At 55.0% G+C, this 16,050-nt stretch overlaps 1 protein-coding gene across 2 annotated transcripts; it reads right to left on the bottom strand.

Moving 5' to 3' along the window:
• Positions 1 to 1,264: 1,264 nt before the first annotated feature.
• RAB29 (RAB29, member RAS oncogene family) lies at positions 1,265 to 15,139 on the bottom strand. 2 transcript variants are annotated; one of them, XM_068159655.1, is made up of 5 exons: positions 14,838 to 15,139; positions 13,076 to 13,147; positions 10,323 to 10,504; positions 7,925 to 8,046; positions 1,265 to 6,926 (listed from the first exon to the last, which is right to left on the bottom strand). In XM_068159655.1, exons 1-5 carry the CDS (start codon positions 14,959 to 14,961, stop codon positions 6,809 to 6,811), a joined length of 618 nt encoding a protein of 205 aa, XP_068015756.1. In that variant the 5' UTR covers positions 14,962 to 15,139; the 3' UTR covers positions 1,265 to 6,808. The 2 variants fall into 2 exon arrangements, with proteins under 2 accessions (XP_068015756.1, XP_068015757.1); XM_068159656.1 differs by lacking the exon at positions 13,076 to 13,147.
• Positions 15,140 to 16,050: the final 911 nt, after the last annotated feature.

The raw sequence follows: 16,050 nt of genomic DNA, 5'->3' as shown, positions 1-16,050 counted from the left end.
GAAGCCCTGGACTGGGTTGTCCAGGGAGGTGGTCGAGGCCCCAGCCCTGGAGATGTTTAAGCCCAGGCTGGCTGAGGCTCTGGCCAGGCTGATCTAGTGTGGGGTGTCCCTGCCCATGGCAGGGGGGTTGGAACTAGATGATCCTTGTGGTCCCTTCCAACCCTGACTGATACTGATACTTCCACATCCAACACCTGGACCCAAGCAGCTCCTCTGTGCTCTGGGGCACACCCCAGACCAGCTGAGCTCACACTGTGCCAGGTAGAATGTGCAACAACTTCCATGCAAAATCCAGGGAAGCTTTTGGGTCCTCCAGGCTTTGACTTCCACAGAACCCCCAAACTCCCTCATTTTGCTTAGAGCTGGGTCTGCCATTTAAAAGAGCACCCAAACAACAGCTGCTTCAGCCATACCAGGTCGTCTTCACCCTTGAATCTTTCCACAGGCTCATTCCTCCACTCCATCAAAACCAGAACATAAGAACGTTCTTCATTCTGTGTATGTTGAATTATTGGAGAAGATTGGATTGGCTACACACATCTAATCAGCTTTTTCACCTAGTTAGAGGAGTGATCTGAGTTCATTTAATGCCCTGCTGGAGCTTAATTTGTCTCCTTTGCCATTACTGCTGTTTCTCTGATCAATTCAGATGTGCCCTGTCCTTCCCTCCAGTCCATACTCAGGAAAATTCAGCTGATCAGGAAGGGAAGAGATAGCCAGAGCATTTGTACAGTGAGGGTGGGGAGACACTTGGCACAGGGTGCCCAGGGAAGCTGTGGCTGCCTCCTCCCTGAAGGTGTTGAAGGCCAGGTTGGATGAGGCCTTGAGCAAGCTGGGCTGGCAGGAGGTGTCCCTGCCCATGCCAAGGGGGCTTGGAACTGGATGATTTTTCAGGTCCCTCCCAACCCAACCCATTCTGTGACTCCATCAATCTCTGCATTCCCAAACCACTCTGAATTGATGAGCCAAAGGAAGGAAGGTGCACTAACACCCATCCACACCAAAGAATCCTCTTCTGCCCTTAGCTGAGTCTATTTGACCAACCTCCCCCCATGGCTGGCTCACAGAGGTGCAGCTTTCACTGTGGGTCAGTAAACCAAACCCAAGATGGCTCAGGCAAAAGGCTCTCATTTGCTTTGCAGGCAACACAAAGCAGTTCAACCCTGTGCTTTGCACCCTGTTGCTGCCAGCAAGGTTGCCCCTAGTTGGGCCTCGGATTTTAGGGCCGTTGGAGGGGGAGGAAAACACCAAACAACTACACCAGCAACGTCAGATCTTTTATTTCAGATGTTTGCAATACTGCATTTAGTAACTGATTGATAGGGAGAAAACCTCCCAGCAGCTCCTTCTCTCCCTCTCTAATGATAATACTGCAACTTTACAGCAACCACAGCTCTGCCTTCTAAAAGACTTCTGCATAACTGCAAGCAATTGAATCAAACCAACCAAAACAAAGAGGCTTTTTTTTGTCCTCCTGGACTTCTTTCTGAACCACAGCCCTGTCCAGTTCTGCAGCCAGCTTCCCACCTGTGTGCACCCACAGCTTGCTGCCAGAGCCACCCAGAAACACACACTGTTGAGACTCGGTGTGGTTTGGAGCTCCTTGGCCACAAATTGAAGTTCCAGGGATGAGAAACAGCGTGGGGAAGGAGGAGGAAATGGCTGCAGCTGGCCCAGGGGCACACACACACACACAAAGAGGAAAAAGGAGGCACTTCAGGAGGGGAAATCCAGCAGCTTCATTTGCTGCACAGTCCATTCCTGCCTGAGACACCACTGAAGCATCAGACCTTCAAGCCAAGATGAAGCTTTTCTGGTTGATGTGTGAAAGGAGAAGGCTTCACTGTGCTTAAAGGACTTCTCATTCCTGCCTGAGACACCACTGAAGCATCAGACCTTCAAACCAAGATGAAGCTTTTCTGGTTGGTAGGTGAAAGGAGAAGGCTTCACTGTGCTTAAAGGACTTCTTAGAAGCTGCTTTACTCAGGCTGGTTTTGCCCTTCCAGTTGCTTTCAAACCCAAGAATTAGTTCAGCCAGCACAAGCTGGGCACAACCTTTCCTTCCACGCTGCCCATGGTTAGATTCAGAGATCCATAGGAAGGGTTGGGTTGGAAGGGACCTTAAAGGTCATCCAGTTCCAACCCCCCCTCCTTGAACACCTCCAGCGAGGGGGCATCCACAACCTCCCTGGGCAACCTGTGCCAGTGGATCTTTGCTGCCTGGACCTCTCAATCTTATACAATCAGTCAGGGTTGGAAGGCACCACAAGGATCATCTCACAACCTCCTTGGGCAACCTGTGCCAGTGGATCTTTGCTGCCTGGACCTCTCAATCTTACAGAATCAGTCAGGGTTGGAAGGCACCACAAGGATCATCTCACAACCTCCCTGGGCAACCTGTGCCAGTGGATCTTTGCTGCCTGGACCTCTCAATCTTACAGAATCAGTCAGGGTTGGAAGGGACCACAAGGATCATCTCACAACCTCCTTGGGCAACCTGTTGCAGTGGATCTTTGCTGCCTGGACCTCTCAATCTTATAGAATCAGTCAGGGTTGGAAGGGATCACAAGGATCATCCAGTTCCAACCCCCCTGCCATGGGCAGGGACACCCCACACTAGATCAGCCTGGCCAGAGCCTCATCCAGCCTGGGCTTTAACACCTCCAGGGATGGGGCCCTAACCACCTCCCTGGACAACCCCTTCCCATCTTGGACCTGTTCTTCCTGAGTGCCCCTCACAGCCAAGCAGAAAGCCAGGGGAAGGTGGTGTGGAGGTTTTGCTTTGGTTGCAGCTCATTTCTCTTCTGCCCAGCGGTTTCCGGTGCCGCTGGCTGCCTTTGGGGGGGATGTTTGTTTTTCCACCCTGCTTGTTAACATCTTGGTAGACACAGCAGCCAAGTGTCAAAACCCAGCCTGCACAACAGGAACAGTCGTTGCTTGAGGTGGGGATAAAACCCCAAGCTGACAGGAAAACAGTTTTGCTGTGCAGGTGGCTGGGAGGCTTTGTTTTCCCTCAGAGCTTGCTGTGGGGCACACAAACTGCTGTGAAAAAAGCAAAGCAGAAGCAAAGCAAAACCAAATAACCACCCCCCCAAAACCCCCTTTGGTTTAGTCCTGTACAACTAACTGAGCTGGGAGAGGGGAGATTGAGACTGGAGTTGAGGAAGAAATTCTTGACTGAGGGTAGGGAGGCACTGGGACAGGTTGCTCAGGGAGGTTGTGGATGTTCCCTCCCTGGAGGTGTTGAAGGCCAGGCTGGATGAGGCCTTGAGCAAGCTGGGCTGGTGGGAGGTGGTGTCCCCTGCCCATAGCAGGGGCTTGGAACTGGATGAACTTCAAGGCTTCAACCAACCCAAGCCATTCTATGAATCTCTGATCATCTCAAACTGACAGGCAGCAGCTAGGAAGATGCTTTCCTGCATGGCCTGGCAAATGGGCCTGAAAAAAAACCCCAGGAACTGGACATTTCTGTTTCCTTTGAGGGTCAAAAATCTCACTGACCTGAGGCAAAGAGAGATTGGCCTTTGGAATGGGCTGCCCAGGGAGGTGGTGGAGTCACCATCACTGGAGGTGTTTAGAAGGAGACTTGATGGGGTGCTGGGTGCCATGGTTTAGTTGATTAGATGGTGTTGGGTGATAGGTTGGACTTGATGATCTCAAAGGTCTCTTCCAACCTGGTTCATTCCATTCCATTCCATTCCATTCCATTCCATTCCATTCCATTCCATTCCATTCCATTCCATTCCATTCCATTCCATTCCATTTCATTCTTCCATTCCATTCCATTCTTCCATTCCATTCTTCCATTCCATTCCATTCCACTCCACTCTATCAGCTGGTTCTGGGCAGAGAGCTCCACTGCCTGCCTCAGCTTCTCCACCTGCAAGAACAGCTTCAGTGCCTGCTCAACCTCTGTGCTACACCATTTGGATGGAGAAGTCAATAAACAAGAGATGACTCTGAATTGGTTTTGGGGATGGAGCCTTTAAAAGGTTAAACTCTTCCCCCCATGGTCCCTAGAGCACTGGAAATATTGATAGACTTAACAGACAGATCTCTCTCTCTCATGCACTTCTTTTCTTTCTCTTTTAACACAGTATTTAAGCAGCCAAATTCGACCAGGAAAGGTCAATTTTGCTGCTCACCAGCTCCACCTTTCACACATTTCTACACTGAATCCAGCAGTGCAAACCCAACACAACAAAAAAAGGGATTTGGAAGTGCCTGTAACCCCAAATTCAGCAACATTTGCACAGCAGAGTCCTAGCCCAGGCACTTCAGCTTTCAGCTGCCCCAGTGGAACACACCCCTGGGGCTCAATTTCCTCCCTCAAGCCTTTCCTGCTCCTGAGAATGAAAATGGTTTGTGGTTTGGGGGGTGTGCTTCCTGAAGGCAGTCAGCTCCTGTCCTTTACCACCTTCCCCCTCCACAGGTTCTACAGAGGAAGAAAAGGCAGACAGAGGGAAGGCTTTGCCCAAGAGAAGCACTCCCAGTTCAGCAGGAGTTGGGACAAAGCAGTTTACAGCCCTGGTTTCAAATGAAACTACGCCAGAAGAGAAAGACCTTATTGGTTCTTCCCTTTGACTCTGCTCTGCTGAGGCCCCCACCTCAAATCCTGTCTCCAGGTCTGGTGTCCTCAGCATAAGAAGGACACAGAGCTGCTACAGAGAGTCCAGAGGAGGCCACAAAGATGCTCCAAGGGCTGGAGCAGCTCTGCTGTGAGGAGAGGCTGAGGGAGCTGGGGGTGTGCAGCCTGGAGAAGGATCCAGGGGGACCTCAGAGCTGCCTTCCAGTAGCTGAAGGGATCCTGCAGGAGGGCTGCAGAGAGACTCTTGCTGAGGGTGTCTAGAGACAGGACAAGATGGTTTGGAGCTGAGGGAGAGCAGGGTTAGAGTGGAGCTGAGGAAGAAGTTCATCACTAGGAGGGAGGTGAGGCTCTGGCACAGGATGCCCAGGGAGGCTGTGGCTGCCTCCTGCCTGGGGGTGTTTAAGGCCAGGTTGAATGAGGCCTTGAGCAGCTGAGTCCAGCTAAGAGGAGTCCCTGCCCATGGTGGGGAGGTTGGAGGAACTGATCTCTGAGGCCCTTTCCAACCTCAACCATTCTGTGCTGATTCTATGAAGACCACTTGTCCAAAGGTTGGCCAGACAATGCTGTAGCTGAACTTACTGCCAGAAGATGCCTACAAGGCTGCAGAACTCCAACCCTCCAGACTATTAGTCTGGTTTTACCCATGTTTTGTTGTTATGGGCAAGAACTGGTCCTGAAGCTGACTGCCTGGGGAAATGGCAGAGCAAGCAGACAGCAAAAGGCAAGTGGGGAGCAATTCTCTTCATCCCCTTTTGTCCTGTGAAGCCTTCTCCTTTGCTTCCCCCTCACTGCACTAAACCCAGCAGGTGGGCTTTCAGAGAGCTGCCCTTCCTGCACCGTCCCTGCCACCAAACCCCCTCAGCCCTCCAGAACAATTGTGGGAGGGCAATTGGTCAGCAATTGCCAATTGAGCTGGGAGGATGCAGAGTCGTTCCCCGAGTGAAAAGGGCTTCTTGTGGCATACAAAGGAGTTTACAACCTGTTCCTCCTTCAGCTCTTGGAGCCCTAATAAAGCAGCAGCAGAAGAGAACATGCAGGATTGTCCAGCTCTGAGGCCCCCAAGACAAGAAGGACAGGAAATGGTTGGGGCAGGTCCAGAGGAGGCCATGGAGAGGCTGAGGGACTTGGAGCTGTTCAGCCTGGAGAAGAGAAAGCTCCAGGGAGACCTGAAAGCTGCATTTCAATATCTGAAGGGCACCTCCAGGAAGGGACTCTTCAGGAGGGTCTGTGGGGATAGGGTGAGAGGCAATGGTTTGAAACTGGAGCAGGGGAGATTTAGGTTGGACACCAGGAGAAAATTGTTTCCAATGGGAGTGGTGAAATCCTGCAGCAGGTTGCCCAGGGATGTGGTTGAGGCCCCATCCTTGGAGACACTCCAGGTTAAACTTCAGTGGGCCCTGAGCAACCTGATCCAGGTGGAGATGTCCCTGCTGTCTGCTGGACAAGAGGAGCCTCGAGGGTCCCTGCCAGCCTGATGCATTCTGTGATTCTGTGCTGGGCAGAGGGTGAGGAAGAAGGAATGAGCAGAGAGGAACTGGGCAAAAGCCAGAGGGCTGTGCTGTTCAGCACCACAGTCTGGGCATGGAGGAAGGGCTGAGCTGCAGCAGCTTCACACCTGAAGGACAAGTCAGTGGCAGTGATGAGATGTGGTGGTGCCTGCAGGACACATCACCAAAGGCAGATCCAGAGCAGGAAGCAAAAGGTTTGCTGTAATCCCATGCTGGGAAGCCACAGGCACAGCTTGAGCCCCAGGTCACCATGGACACTTTGGACCTGAAGGGCACTTTGGACCTGAAGGACACTTGGGTGCCTTTGTGTAGGGAGGGTGCAAGTCCTGGTGGGGGGGAAATAAAAGGTGCAAAAAAAGCCATCAAAAATATTCCTTTGACATCCATGTCAGAGGATGAAGTGCTCAAAAATGCTCCAAAGTAATTCACCCAAGCTTGGCCAGGGCCTGTGCTGCAGCACTGCTGGCAGAGCTGCCAGCTGCTGCCACACCAGGAGGACGAGGAGCCTGCTCACTCCTCCCCACTCCTCACTCCCAAGCCACTGGAGCAATCAGTGCTCTACTGAAGAACAAAGGGGCAGGAAGCAGAAGAGAGTTCATGGTGGTGGCCAAAGTAAAAACCAACTCCAAAACCAGTGGCAGCCAGCTGAGGGGGGGCAAAACAATCTGAGAGATTGGTGCTGGAGCCCAGGCAGGTGGTGCAGTCAGTGCATCTAACAGCAAGCCCAGCCTGGTGGGGCTGACTCCTTGATGTTAATATAATCCCCACTCCCAGTGGCAGTGGAACTTCCATCCCCAGTGGATGAGGACATCATCTTTTCAATCAGGACTCTAGGAGGCAAAGAGAGGTGAGTTGGTTTGGGGTTTTTGGGTGCTCATGAAAAACAAAACCCCAACACTACTCCAACAGTACTCCAGGGGAGACCCCATCTGGAGTACTGTGTCCAGTTCTGGAGCCCCTATTACAAGAGGGATGTGGAGGTGCTGGAAGGTGTCCAGAGCAGGGCCAGGAGGATGAGCAGAGGGCTGGAGCTGCTCTCCTATGAGGACAGACTGAAGGAGTTGGGGCTGTGCAGTCTGCAGAAGAGAAGGCTCTGAGGTGACCTCATTGTGGCCTTCCAGGATCTGAAGGGGGCCTACAGGAAGGCTGGGGAGGGACTGCTCAAGATCTCAGGTAGTGATAGGACTAGGGGGAATGGAATGAAGCTGGAGGTGGGGAGATTGAGGCTGGAGGTGAGGAGGAAGTTCTTCCCCATGAGAGTGGTGAAGCCCTGGAATGGGTTGTCCAGGGAGGTGGTTGAGGCCCCGTCCCTGGGGGTGTTTAAGCCCAGGCTGGCTGAGGCTGTGGCCAGGCTGATGTAGTGTGGGGTGTCCCTGCCCATGGCAGGGGGGTTGGAACTAGATGATCCTTGTGGTCCCTTCCAACCCTGAATGATACTATGATACTATGAACACCTGGAGCTGAGAAGGCTCCAGGCAGACCCCAGAGCAGCCTCTCAGTGAGCTGAAAGGACTCCCCCAGGAAGGCTGGGGAGGGACTGCTTCCAGGGGCAAGCAGTGATAGGCTGAGAGACAATGGTTTGCAACTGGAGCAGGGGGGATTTAGGTTGGAGGAAGTTCTGCACAGTGAGGGTGGGGAGACTCTGGGACATGTGGTTGTGGCTCCATCCCTGGAGACATCCAAGGTCAAATCTGCTGTGGCTCTGAGCGGCCTGCTCCAGTGGGAGGGGTCCCTGCTCTCTGCCAGGGGCTTGGATGAGCTGAGCTGTGGGGATCCCTTCCAGCCTGCTGCAATCTGTGACTCTGTGCATCCCCAGCCTTGTGCCTACCTCATGGACTCATTGATGTTCTTGTTTTCCTTGACAGATGTCTCCACCCAACCAGAAAAGCCGTTTTCTTTGCTGAACCGATCCACTTCTTCCCTTGTCACTGCCCAGGGGGAAAGGTCACACTGCAAAGCAAGAGCCAGCTCAGGTTAACTTCAGCCTTTTAATTTTTAAGCTGGGAGGGGAACTATCCCAACCCCACCCCCACACATACCCCCCAGCCTGCATGATGGCAGCAGGCTCAGCCCTTCACATCCCCCAGACTGCAACCTAATAGAGAGCTCTCAGGGCAAGGTTCTTAATGGGATGTTGCAAGCAGCATTTATCTTGTCTGAGATACTGACACACCTCAGCCAAGCATGCAGGGAATGGAGGTTCATCCAGCATGGGACCAGGAAGCTTTGTCCCCCATGCAAAATCTGCCCAGCCTCTAGGGAGCAGGGAGCTGAGGCACTGCTGAGGTGTCCCAGATGCAGCCACGCTGATCCCAAAGGGATGTGAAGAAGAAGCAGTGAGGAACCCTACCCTGCCACAGCTTCTCTCAGTGGGGACAGCCACACAGATCCCCCTGCTGCAGGCCAAGCTGCTGCCCTGAAGCAGCAGTGAAGAAGAGGAGAAGAAAGCCCAGCACTCTCCTGCCCACCCATCATGCTTTTGAGTCATCTCCACTTTTAGGCTCTCTCAAGCCAGGCAAGTCTCAAACTGTACCTGGAAAGGGCTGCTGAGCCAAGGCTGGCACACGAGGAACACAAAGGAGGTTGTTAAAGGAAAGGAAAATAAATGATGAAGTGGCAACAACCACTCTACAGGGTGGGACTTGCTGCTGCAGCCAGAGGACATCCCTCTGGCAGCTGGAACAGAAAGCACCAGCAGTGTGCCACACAGCCTCCCCTGGCTGCTGCAAGTTACACACCAAAAATAGGCAAAGCAAAGCTTGAAACCCAGGAGCTGCAGAGCCCCAGCTCCAGGCTTTCAAACCCAGGAGCTGCAGAGCTCCAGCTCCAGGCTTTCACAAACCCAGGAGCTGCAGAGCTCCAGCTCTGAGCTTTCAAACCCAGGAGCTGCAGAGCTCCAGCTCCAGGCTTTCACAAACCCAGGAGCTGCAGAGCTCCAGCTCTGAGCTTTCAAACCCAGGAGCTGCAGAGCTCCAGCTCCAGGCTTTCAAACCCAGGAGCTGCAGAGCCCCAGCTCCAGGCTTTCAAACCCAGGAGCTGCAGAGCTCCAGCTCTGAGCTTTCAAACCCAGAAGCTGCAGAGCCCCAGCTCCAGGCTTTCAAACCCAGGAGCTGCAGAGCTCCAGCTCCAGGCTTTCACAAACCAAGGAGCTGCAGAGCTCCAGCTCTGAGCTTTCAAACCCAGGAGCTGCAGAGCTCCAGCTCCAGGCTTTCAAACCCAGGAGCTGCAGAGCCCCAGCTCCAGGCTTTCAAACCCAGGAGCTGCAGAGCTCAAGCTCTGAGCTTTCAAACCTAGGAGCTACAGAGCTCAAGCTCTGAGCTTTCAAACCTAGGAGCTACAGAGCTTGAGCTCCAATCTTTCTAACCCAGGGGCTACAGAGCTCAAGCTCCAACAGCCCTGCACAAGGGATTGCCCCCAAGGACACAGCAGCTGTCAAACATCTCCTTAGTGCCAACAGCTGGACTCAGTGATCTATCATCTAGGCTTGACCTGGGGCTCCTCACTACAAGAAGGACATTGAAGTGCTGGAGTCTGTCCCAAGAAGAGCCACCAAGCTGGTGAAGGACCTGGAGCACAAATCCTGTGAGGAGCAGCTGAGGGAACTGAGGCTGTTTAGCCATCAGGAAGGAGGCTGAAGGGAAACCTCATTGCCCTCTGCAACTCCTTGAAAGGAGGCTGGGGTGAGGTGGGGATTGGTCTCCTCACATGCACCAAGTGACAGGACAAGGTGAGAGGGACTCAGGTTGCACCAGCAGAGCTTCAGGTTGGACATCAGGAACAATCTGTTCCCTGAAAGGGTGGCCAAGCAGTGGCACAGGCTGCCCAGGGAGGTGGAGGAGTCACCACCCCAGAGGTGTTTAAAAGCTGTGTGGATGTGGTGCTGAGGGCTGTAGGTTGTTGGTGGTGGCTCAGCAGCAGGGGTAGGGTTGTCAGCTCTGGGCCAATGGTTGGACCTGATCATCTCCAAGGTCTCTTCCAGCCTCAGCAGTGCTGTGGTTCTATCTCAAAGCTCTTTCCCAACCCAAACAACCCTCTGACTCTCATGTCCATGCATTCAGTCCTACCAGTGTCCTAATTCCAGAGGGGAACCCTTGCTAGAGAAAGAGAATTAAGGGAAGGCTTGAACAGGCCCCAGGCTATGGGACAAGCCCTGGGGCTAACAGGGACTCTCCCTCCACTTTGCCCTTCCCTCCCACCACACACAGAGCACATCTGGAGCTGCTCACTTTGTTTGCCAGCAGCAGGCAAGGCACAGGGTTGCCATCTGGCAGCAGGAGCTTGCTGTCCAAGTCCTGCTTCCACTTCTGGCTGTTGCTGAAGGTGCTGACGTTGGTGACATCAAACATGATGATGCAGGCAGCTGCCTCCCTGTAGTAGAGTCGAGTCATGGAGGTGAAGCGTTCCTGGCCTTCAGGATCAACAGGAAAGACAAAGTTATTCCCCAGCCCCCCCCTCAGAGTGAGTATTCTGAGAGCTGCTCACACAAATCACACATTCCTCATGGTGCAGCCCTGGCCCCAACCACCTCCACTTGACTGGTGAGGAAGTAAGGGCACGGAGAGGTGTCCTGCCTGGGGTAGCTCAGCCAAGGCAGCAGCAGGACAGGAACAAACTGGGAAGCTCTGAATCCTGAGCCAGACACTCAGAAGCTCAGAGTCATGGAACTGTCTCAGCTGGAAGAGGCCTCTAAGCTCACTGAGTCCAACCATCAACCCAGCACCACCATGGCCACTAAACCACATCCCAGAGGGCCATGGCCACAGCTTTCTTGAACCCCTCCAGGGCTGAGGACTCCACCACCTCCCTGGGCAGCCTGTGCCAATCCCTGACCACTCCTGCAGCCAAGAAATTGTTCCTGATCTCCAACCTAAACCTCCCCAGGTACAACTGGAGGCCATCTCCTCTTGTCCTATCATTCACAATGAGGGAAACCAGACCAAGATCCACTTCACTGCCACCTCCACCCTAAACCTTCCCCTGGCACACTTGTCCAACCCTTGCTTTACTCCTGGGGTAACTATTTCAGTTTCCTCATTTCCCTGCACACAATCTCCACCAGCAGCAGGGTCCTGGCCACTGCCAGCTCCAGCAGGACCATGCCCCCAGCCCCAGCAGGGCACAACGTGGCAGACCAGGCTCTCTGGGGAGAAAACTGTGATGCCAAGCAGAAAGCAGCACAGCCCCTGCAGGCTTCCTGCTTACCCCTTGCAGCCTGCCTGTCCTACCAAAACTGCAGCCAGAGGGTGACTCCACCAGGCTGCTGCATGGGTGGGTGGCACTTGTGTGGAGGCCACATCCCAGAGCCCTCACATTGCACCACATGGGGCAGGGGCAGGGCAGCAACCACCACTTCTGACACCAGGGAGGTGTCACTGCAGGTCCCACACAGCCTCACAGCTGGTCCACAGGGGGGTTTGGCTCTGAAGCCATCAAGAGCTGAGCCCTCAGAGCCACCTCAAGCCATGTGAGCAGCCCTCTGAGGGGCTATGGGGGTGTGCCTCATGGCAAGGGCACCAGCCCCAGCCTGCCCCCTCTGCTTTCCAAATCTTAGAAGGCCCTTTGGGGGCTGAAACTGAAATCAGGTTCTTGCTGCAACCCTCCTGCTGCCAACTTCTCCTTCCTCTTTTCTTTGTCAGGATTCCAGCCACACAAGTCTGAGCAGTGAGAGCAGAGGAAACCACAGCCCTGTCCTCACCCCTCCAGACCCAGAGCTGCCATTTGAGAGGCACTCCAGCACTGGCCTGGCCTTGGTCTTCTGCTGCTGGGGGAACTCAGGAACCACAGCTCCCTGCAGCTCCAGCCCATCTAACACCATCCACCAGAGCGTGCCCCACTCCTGACCCTGCCCCACCACCTGGGGGGCACCCAGCAGGCAGCTCTGTGGTGGTAGGGCAAGGGGAACCAGCTTGAAACTAGAGCACAAGAGGTTTAGATTGGATACTAGGAAGAAGTTCTTTACAATGAGGGTGGAGAGACACTGGCACAGGTTGCTCAGAGAGGTTGTGGAAGCCTCATCCCTGGAAGTGTTTCAGACCAGGCTGGATGAGGCCTTGAGCAAGCTGGGCTGGGGGGAGGTGTCCCTGCCCATGGCAGGGGGGTTGGAACTGGATGAGCTTTAAGGTCCCTTCCAACCCAACCCCTTCTGTGGGTCTCTGATTCTTGCTGTGGCTGCTCCTGGGGGATCTGCTGGCTCTGCTCACACAGGTCACTGAGCAGCCAGCTCCCAGTCCTGACCCCAGCAGCCGGAGCAGTGTGGGGGCAGTGGAGCTGCTCCGGGCAGGGCTCAGCATTCCTGTGGTTCCTCCCAGAAAATGAGGGTTGAGCAGAAGGCTCAGAGCTGGGATGCTGTGTGTCCAGCTGTGAATGAGCCAGGATGTGGTAGCTTTATTGCTGGGGGGAGGGGGAAATTTCAACCCAGCACACAGGAGGAGAAGGAGGAAAAGGGGAAAAGGAAAAGGGGAAAAGGGGAAAAGGAAAAGGGGAAAAGGGGAAAAGGAAAAGGGGAAAGGAAAAGGGGAAAAGGAAAAGGGGAAAAGGGGAAAAGGAAAAGGGGAAAGAAAAAGGGGAAAAGGGGAAAAGGGGAAAAGGGGAAAAGGGGAAAAGGGGAAAAGGGGAAAAGGGGAAAAGGGGAAAAGGGGAAAAGGAAAAGGGGAAAAGGAAAAGGGGAAAAGGAAAAGGGGAAAAGGGGAAAGCAAAAGGGGAAAAAGAAACGAGGGAAAGGAAAAGGGGAAAGGAACAAAGGGAAAGGGGAAAGGGGGAAAGGGAAAGGGGGAAAGGAAAAGGGGGAAAGGAAAAGGGGGAAAGGAAAAGGGGAAAAAGAAACGGGGAAAAGGAAAAGGGGAAAGGAACAAAGGAAAAGGGGAAAGGTAAAAGAAGAAAGGGAAAGGGGAAAAGGAAATGGGAAAGGGGCAAGGAGAAGGCAAAAGCCACTGAGGGCTTTGCACTGCTGCCCTGAGCCTGCTGGCTCATCAGCACATACCTGCAATGTCCCAGAGCTGAAGCCGAACTGTCTCCGACTCCGACCACTGCACCACCTTCAGAGCAAAATCCACTGGAGAGCCCCCCCAGGAAAACAAAGGAACCCTGCTCAGGACCATTCTGCACCACCAGGCTCGCTCCTGCACAGCCTCTCACCGGTTCCCAGCCCAGGCCAACCCAGCAGCTGCTTTCCCAGCCAGGGCAGCCTGTCCCGGCCCAGCCCCAGCACAACCAAGCAGAGTGCAGGGGGGTGGGCAAGCACTGCCCCCTCTCCTGCACCACAGAAAGGAGCAGGGTAAGTGTTCAACCCAGAGGTGCCACACACACTGCCCACCCCACTGCCTGCACCCCCAGGCACACAAGATGTCATCAGATAAGCAGCAGTCATCGAATGGTTTTGGTTGGAAAAGACCTCAAAGAGTCCAACCAGCAACCCAACCCCATGGTGGCCACCAAACCACGGCCCCAGGAGCCATGGCCACAGCTCTCTGGAACACCCCCAGGCATGGGGGCTCCACCACCTCCCTGGGCAGCCCCTTCCAATCCCCTGACCACTCTTGCAGCAAAGAAATTGTTCCTCATCTCCAACCCAACCCTCCCCTGGCACAACTTCAGGCCATTTCCTCTTGTTCTGTCACCTGACACAACCTGACACAGCCTCCTTGCAGGGAGCTGCAGAGAGCAAGGAGGGAATCCCTCAGCCTCCTCTTCTCCAGACTTAAAGGAGATGAGGAAGGAACAAAGGAAGGAAGGGAGGAGAGAAGGAAGGGAGGAGAGAAGGAAAGGAGGAGAGAAGGAAGGGAGGAGAGAAGGAAGGGAGGAGAGAAGGAAGGGAGGAGAGAAGGAAGGGAGGAGAGAAGGAAGGGAGGAGAGAAGGAAGGGAGGAGAGAAGGAAGGGAGGAGAGAAAGGAGAGAGGGAAGGGAGGAGAGAAAGGAGAGAAGGAAGGGAGGAGAGAAAGGAGAGAAGGAAGGAAGGAGAGAAAGAAGAGAAGGAAGAAAGGAAGGAGAGAAAGAAGGAGAGAAGGAAGAAAGGAAGGAGAGAAGGGAGGGAGGAGAGAAGGAAGAAAGGAAGGAGAGAAGGGAGGGAGGAGAGAAGGGAGGGAGGGAGGAGAGAAGGAAGGGAGGGAGGAGAGAAGGAAGGGAGGGAGGAGAGAAGGAAGGGAGGAAGGAGAGAAGGAAGGAAGGAAAGAAAGGAGAGAAGGAAGGAAGGAAAGAAAGAAGGAAGGAAGGAAGGAAAGAAAGAAGGAAGGAAGGAAAGCAGAGAGTTTCCCACCAGAGCCTGAGAGCAAGGGGGATGCTTAACAATAACAGCTGCAAGAGTAATGCAGGAGTAATAAACCCAACAGACCTGACTGCAGGAGCAATAAATGCAATGACAACAGCAAAGTGAAGCCAAACGCAAGAGAAATAATAGCAACAACAATCTCCCCACTGCAATGGTAAGGAATGCAGCACTAATCAATGCAAAAGTAACAAATGCAGCAGGAATAAACCCCAGCAGCATTTGGAGCTGAGCAAGGACCTCGGTGGCCTTCAGAGGAGAGGAGAAGCCCCAGCCCGGCACGGCTCGGCTCGGCCCGGCCCGGGCACTGCTCGGTTTGCAAACCGGAGCAGCGCTGCCCCTCCGGACTTCCCGGGAGAGAGAGCGATCCGGGATGCTCGCTGGGACTCCGAGCTAATCCTGGCCGCCGGTGGGGAGGGGGCTCCGGGGTTCCTGCCCCGCCCCGGGGCGTCCCTCGCCGCCGCCGCCGGGCGCCGCTCACCTCCCACCGTGGACTTGTAGTGCCGGTTGAAGCTGTCGTTGGCGTAGCGCTGCACCAGCGACGTCTTCCCCACCGTGGCATCTCCCACCACCAGCACCTTGAACATCCGATCGCGCTGCCCCATCCCGGCCCCGGCCCCGGCCCCGGCCCCGCCGCGGTCATGTGAGGGTCAGGTGGAGGCAGCGGCGGAACCGCCGCCCGCAGCGGGGCTGCCGGGACCTGTAGTTCACGGCCTAGGGAGCTGCTGCTGCCTGCCCCGGGCACCCCTGCGCCCTCAGGTCCTGCCTTCTGCACCCCTGGCTCCAGCCCTGCACCCCTCCCTCCTCACACCCTATCCTCAGCATGCCTGTAGCCAGCCCCATGCATCCCCAGACCCACCCCCTGCACCCCTCCCTCCTCAGACCCTGCCCTCAGCACGCCTGTAGCCCATCCCATGCATCCCCAGACCCACCCCAGGCACCCCTCCATCCTCAGACCCTGCCCTCAGCATGCCTGTAGCCTGCCCCATGCATCCCCAGACCTACCCCATGCACTCCTCCCTCCTCAGACCCTGCCCTCAGCATGCCTGTAGCCAGCCCCATGCATCCCCAGACCCACCTCGTGCACCCCTCCATCTTCACACCCTGCCCTCAGCACGCCTCTAGCCAGCCCCATGCATCCCCAGACCCACCCCATGCACCCCTCCATCCTCACACCCTGCCCTCAGCACGCCTGTAGCCCATCCCATGCAGCCCCAGACCCACCCCAGGCACCCCTCCATCCTCACACCCTGCCCTCAGCACGCCTCTAGCCAGCCCCATGCATCCCCAGACCCACCCCAGGCACCTCTCCATCCTCACACCCTGCCCTCAGCACATCTGCATCCAGTCCTATCATCTCCATGCACCTCTGGACCCAGCCCCACAGTCCCCTGCACCCTCAGATCCATGCACCTCTGTATTCCCAGACCCTCTCTGCACCTCTGCACCCCTGAGTCAAGCTCCATGCACCCCATAAGCCCACACCCTGCCCTCTGCACCCCAGGTCCTGATCCATGAACCTCTGCACTGCCAGACCCTGCCCTCCAGAGCCCTAGATGCAGCCCTATGTACCGCCAGACCCCTGCCCCCCAGCAAATAAAGGGAACCTCCACCACTGCCCCAGCTGCCTGCAGATATGGAGATATATCCATGAAGTATTTTAAGGCATTTCCCCACCCCTGCTGGGATTTCTG

The sequence above is a fragment of the Melanerpes formicivorus genome, unplaced genomic scaffold (assembly GCF_026170545.1).
Source record: "Melanerpes formicivorus ecotype bairdi unplaced genomic scaffold, bMelFor1.0.p_v2 SCAF_46, whole genome shotgun sequence".
Lineage (NCBI taxonomy): Eukaryota > Metazoa > Chordata > Aves > Piciformes > Picidae > Melanerpes > Melanerpes formicivorus.
Note: the sequence above shows the minus strand (reverse complement) of the source record. Positions and strands in the feature narration are given on the sequence as shown.

Bases quoted from the DNA above. Each gene is read 5' to 3' on its own strand.
- RAB29 (XM_068159655.1), bottom strand. From the start codon at position 14,961: ATGGGGCAGCGCGATCGGATGTTCAAGGTGCTGGTGGTGGGAGATGCC. The intron at 10,505-13,075 runs GTATGTGCTGAT...TTGATCCTGAAG, and splicing joins TCAGCTCTGGGACATTGCAG to GCCAGGAACGCTTCACCTCC. The intron at 8,047-10,322 runs GTGAGCAGCTCC...CTTGCTTTGCAG, and splicing joins GCCTGCTGCTGGCAAACAAA to TGTGACCTTTCCCCCTGGGC.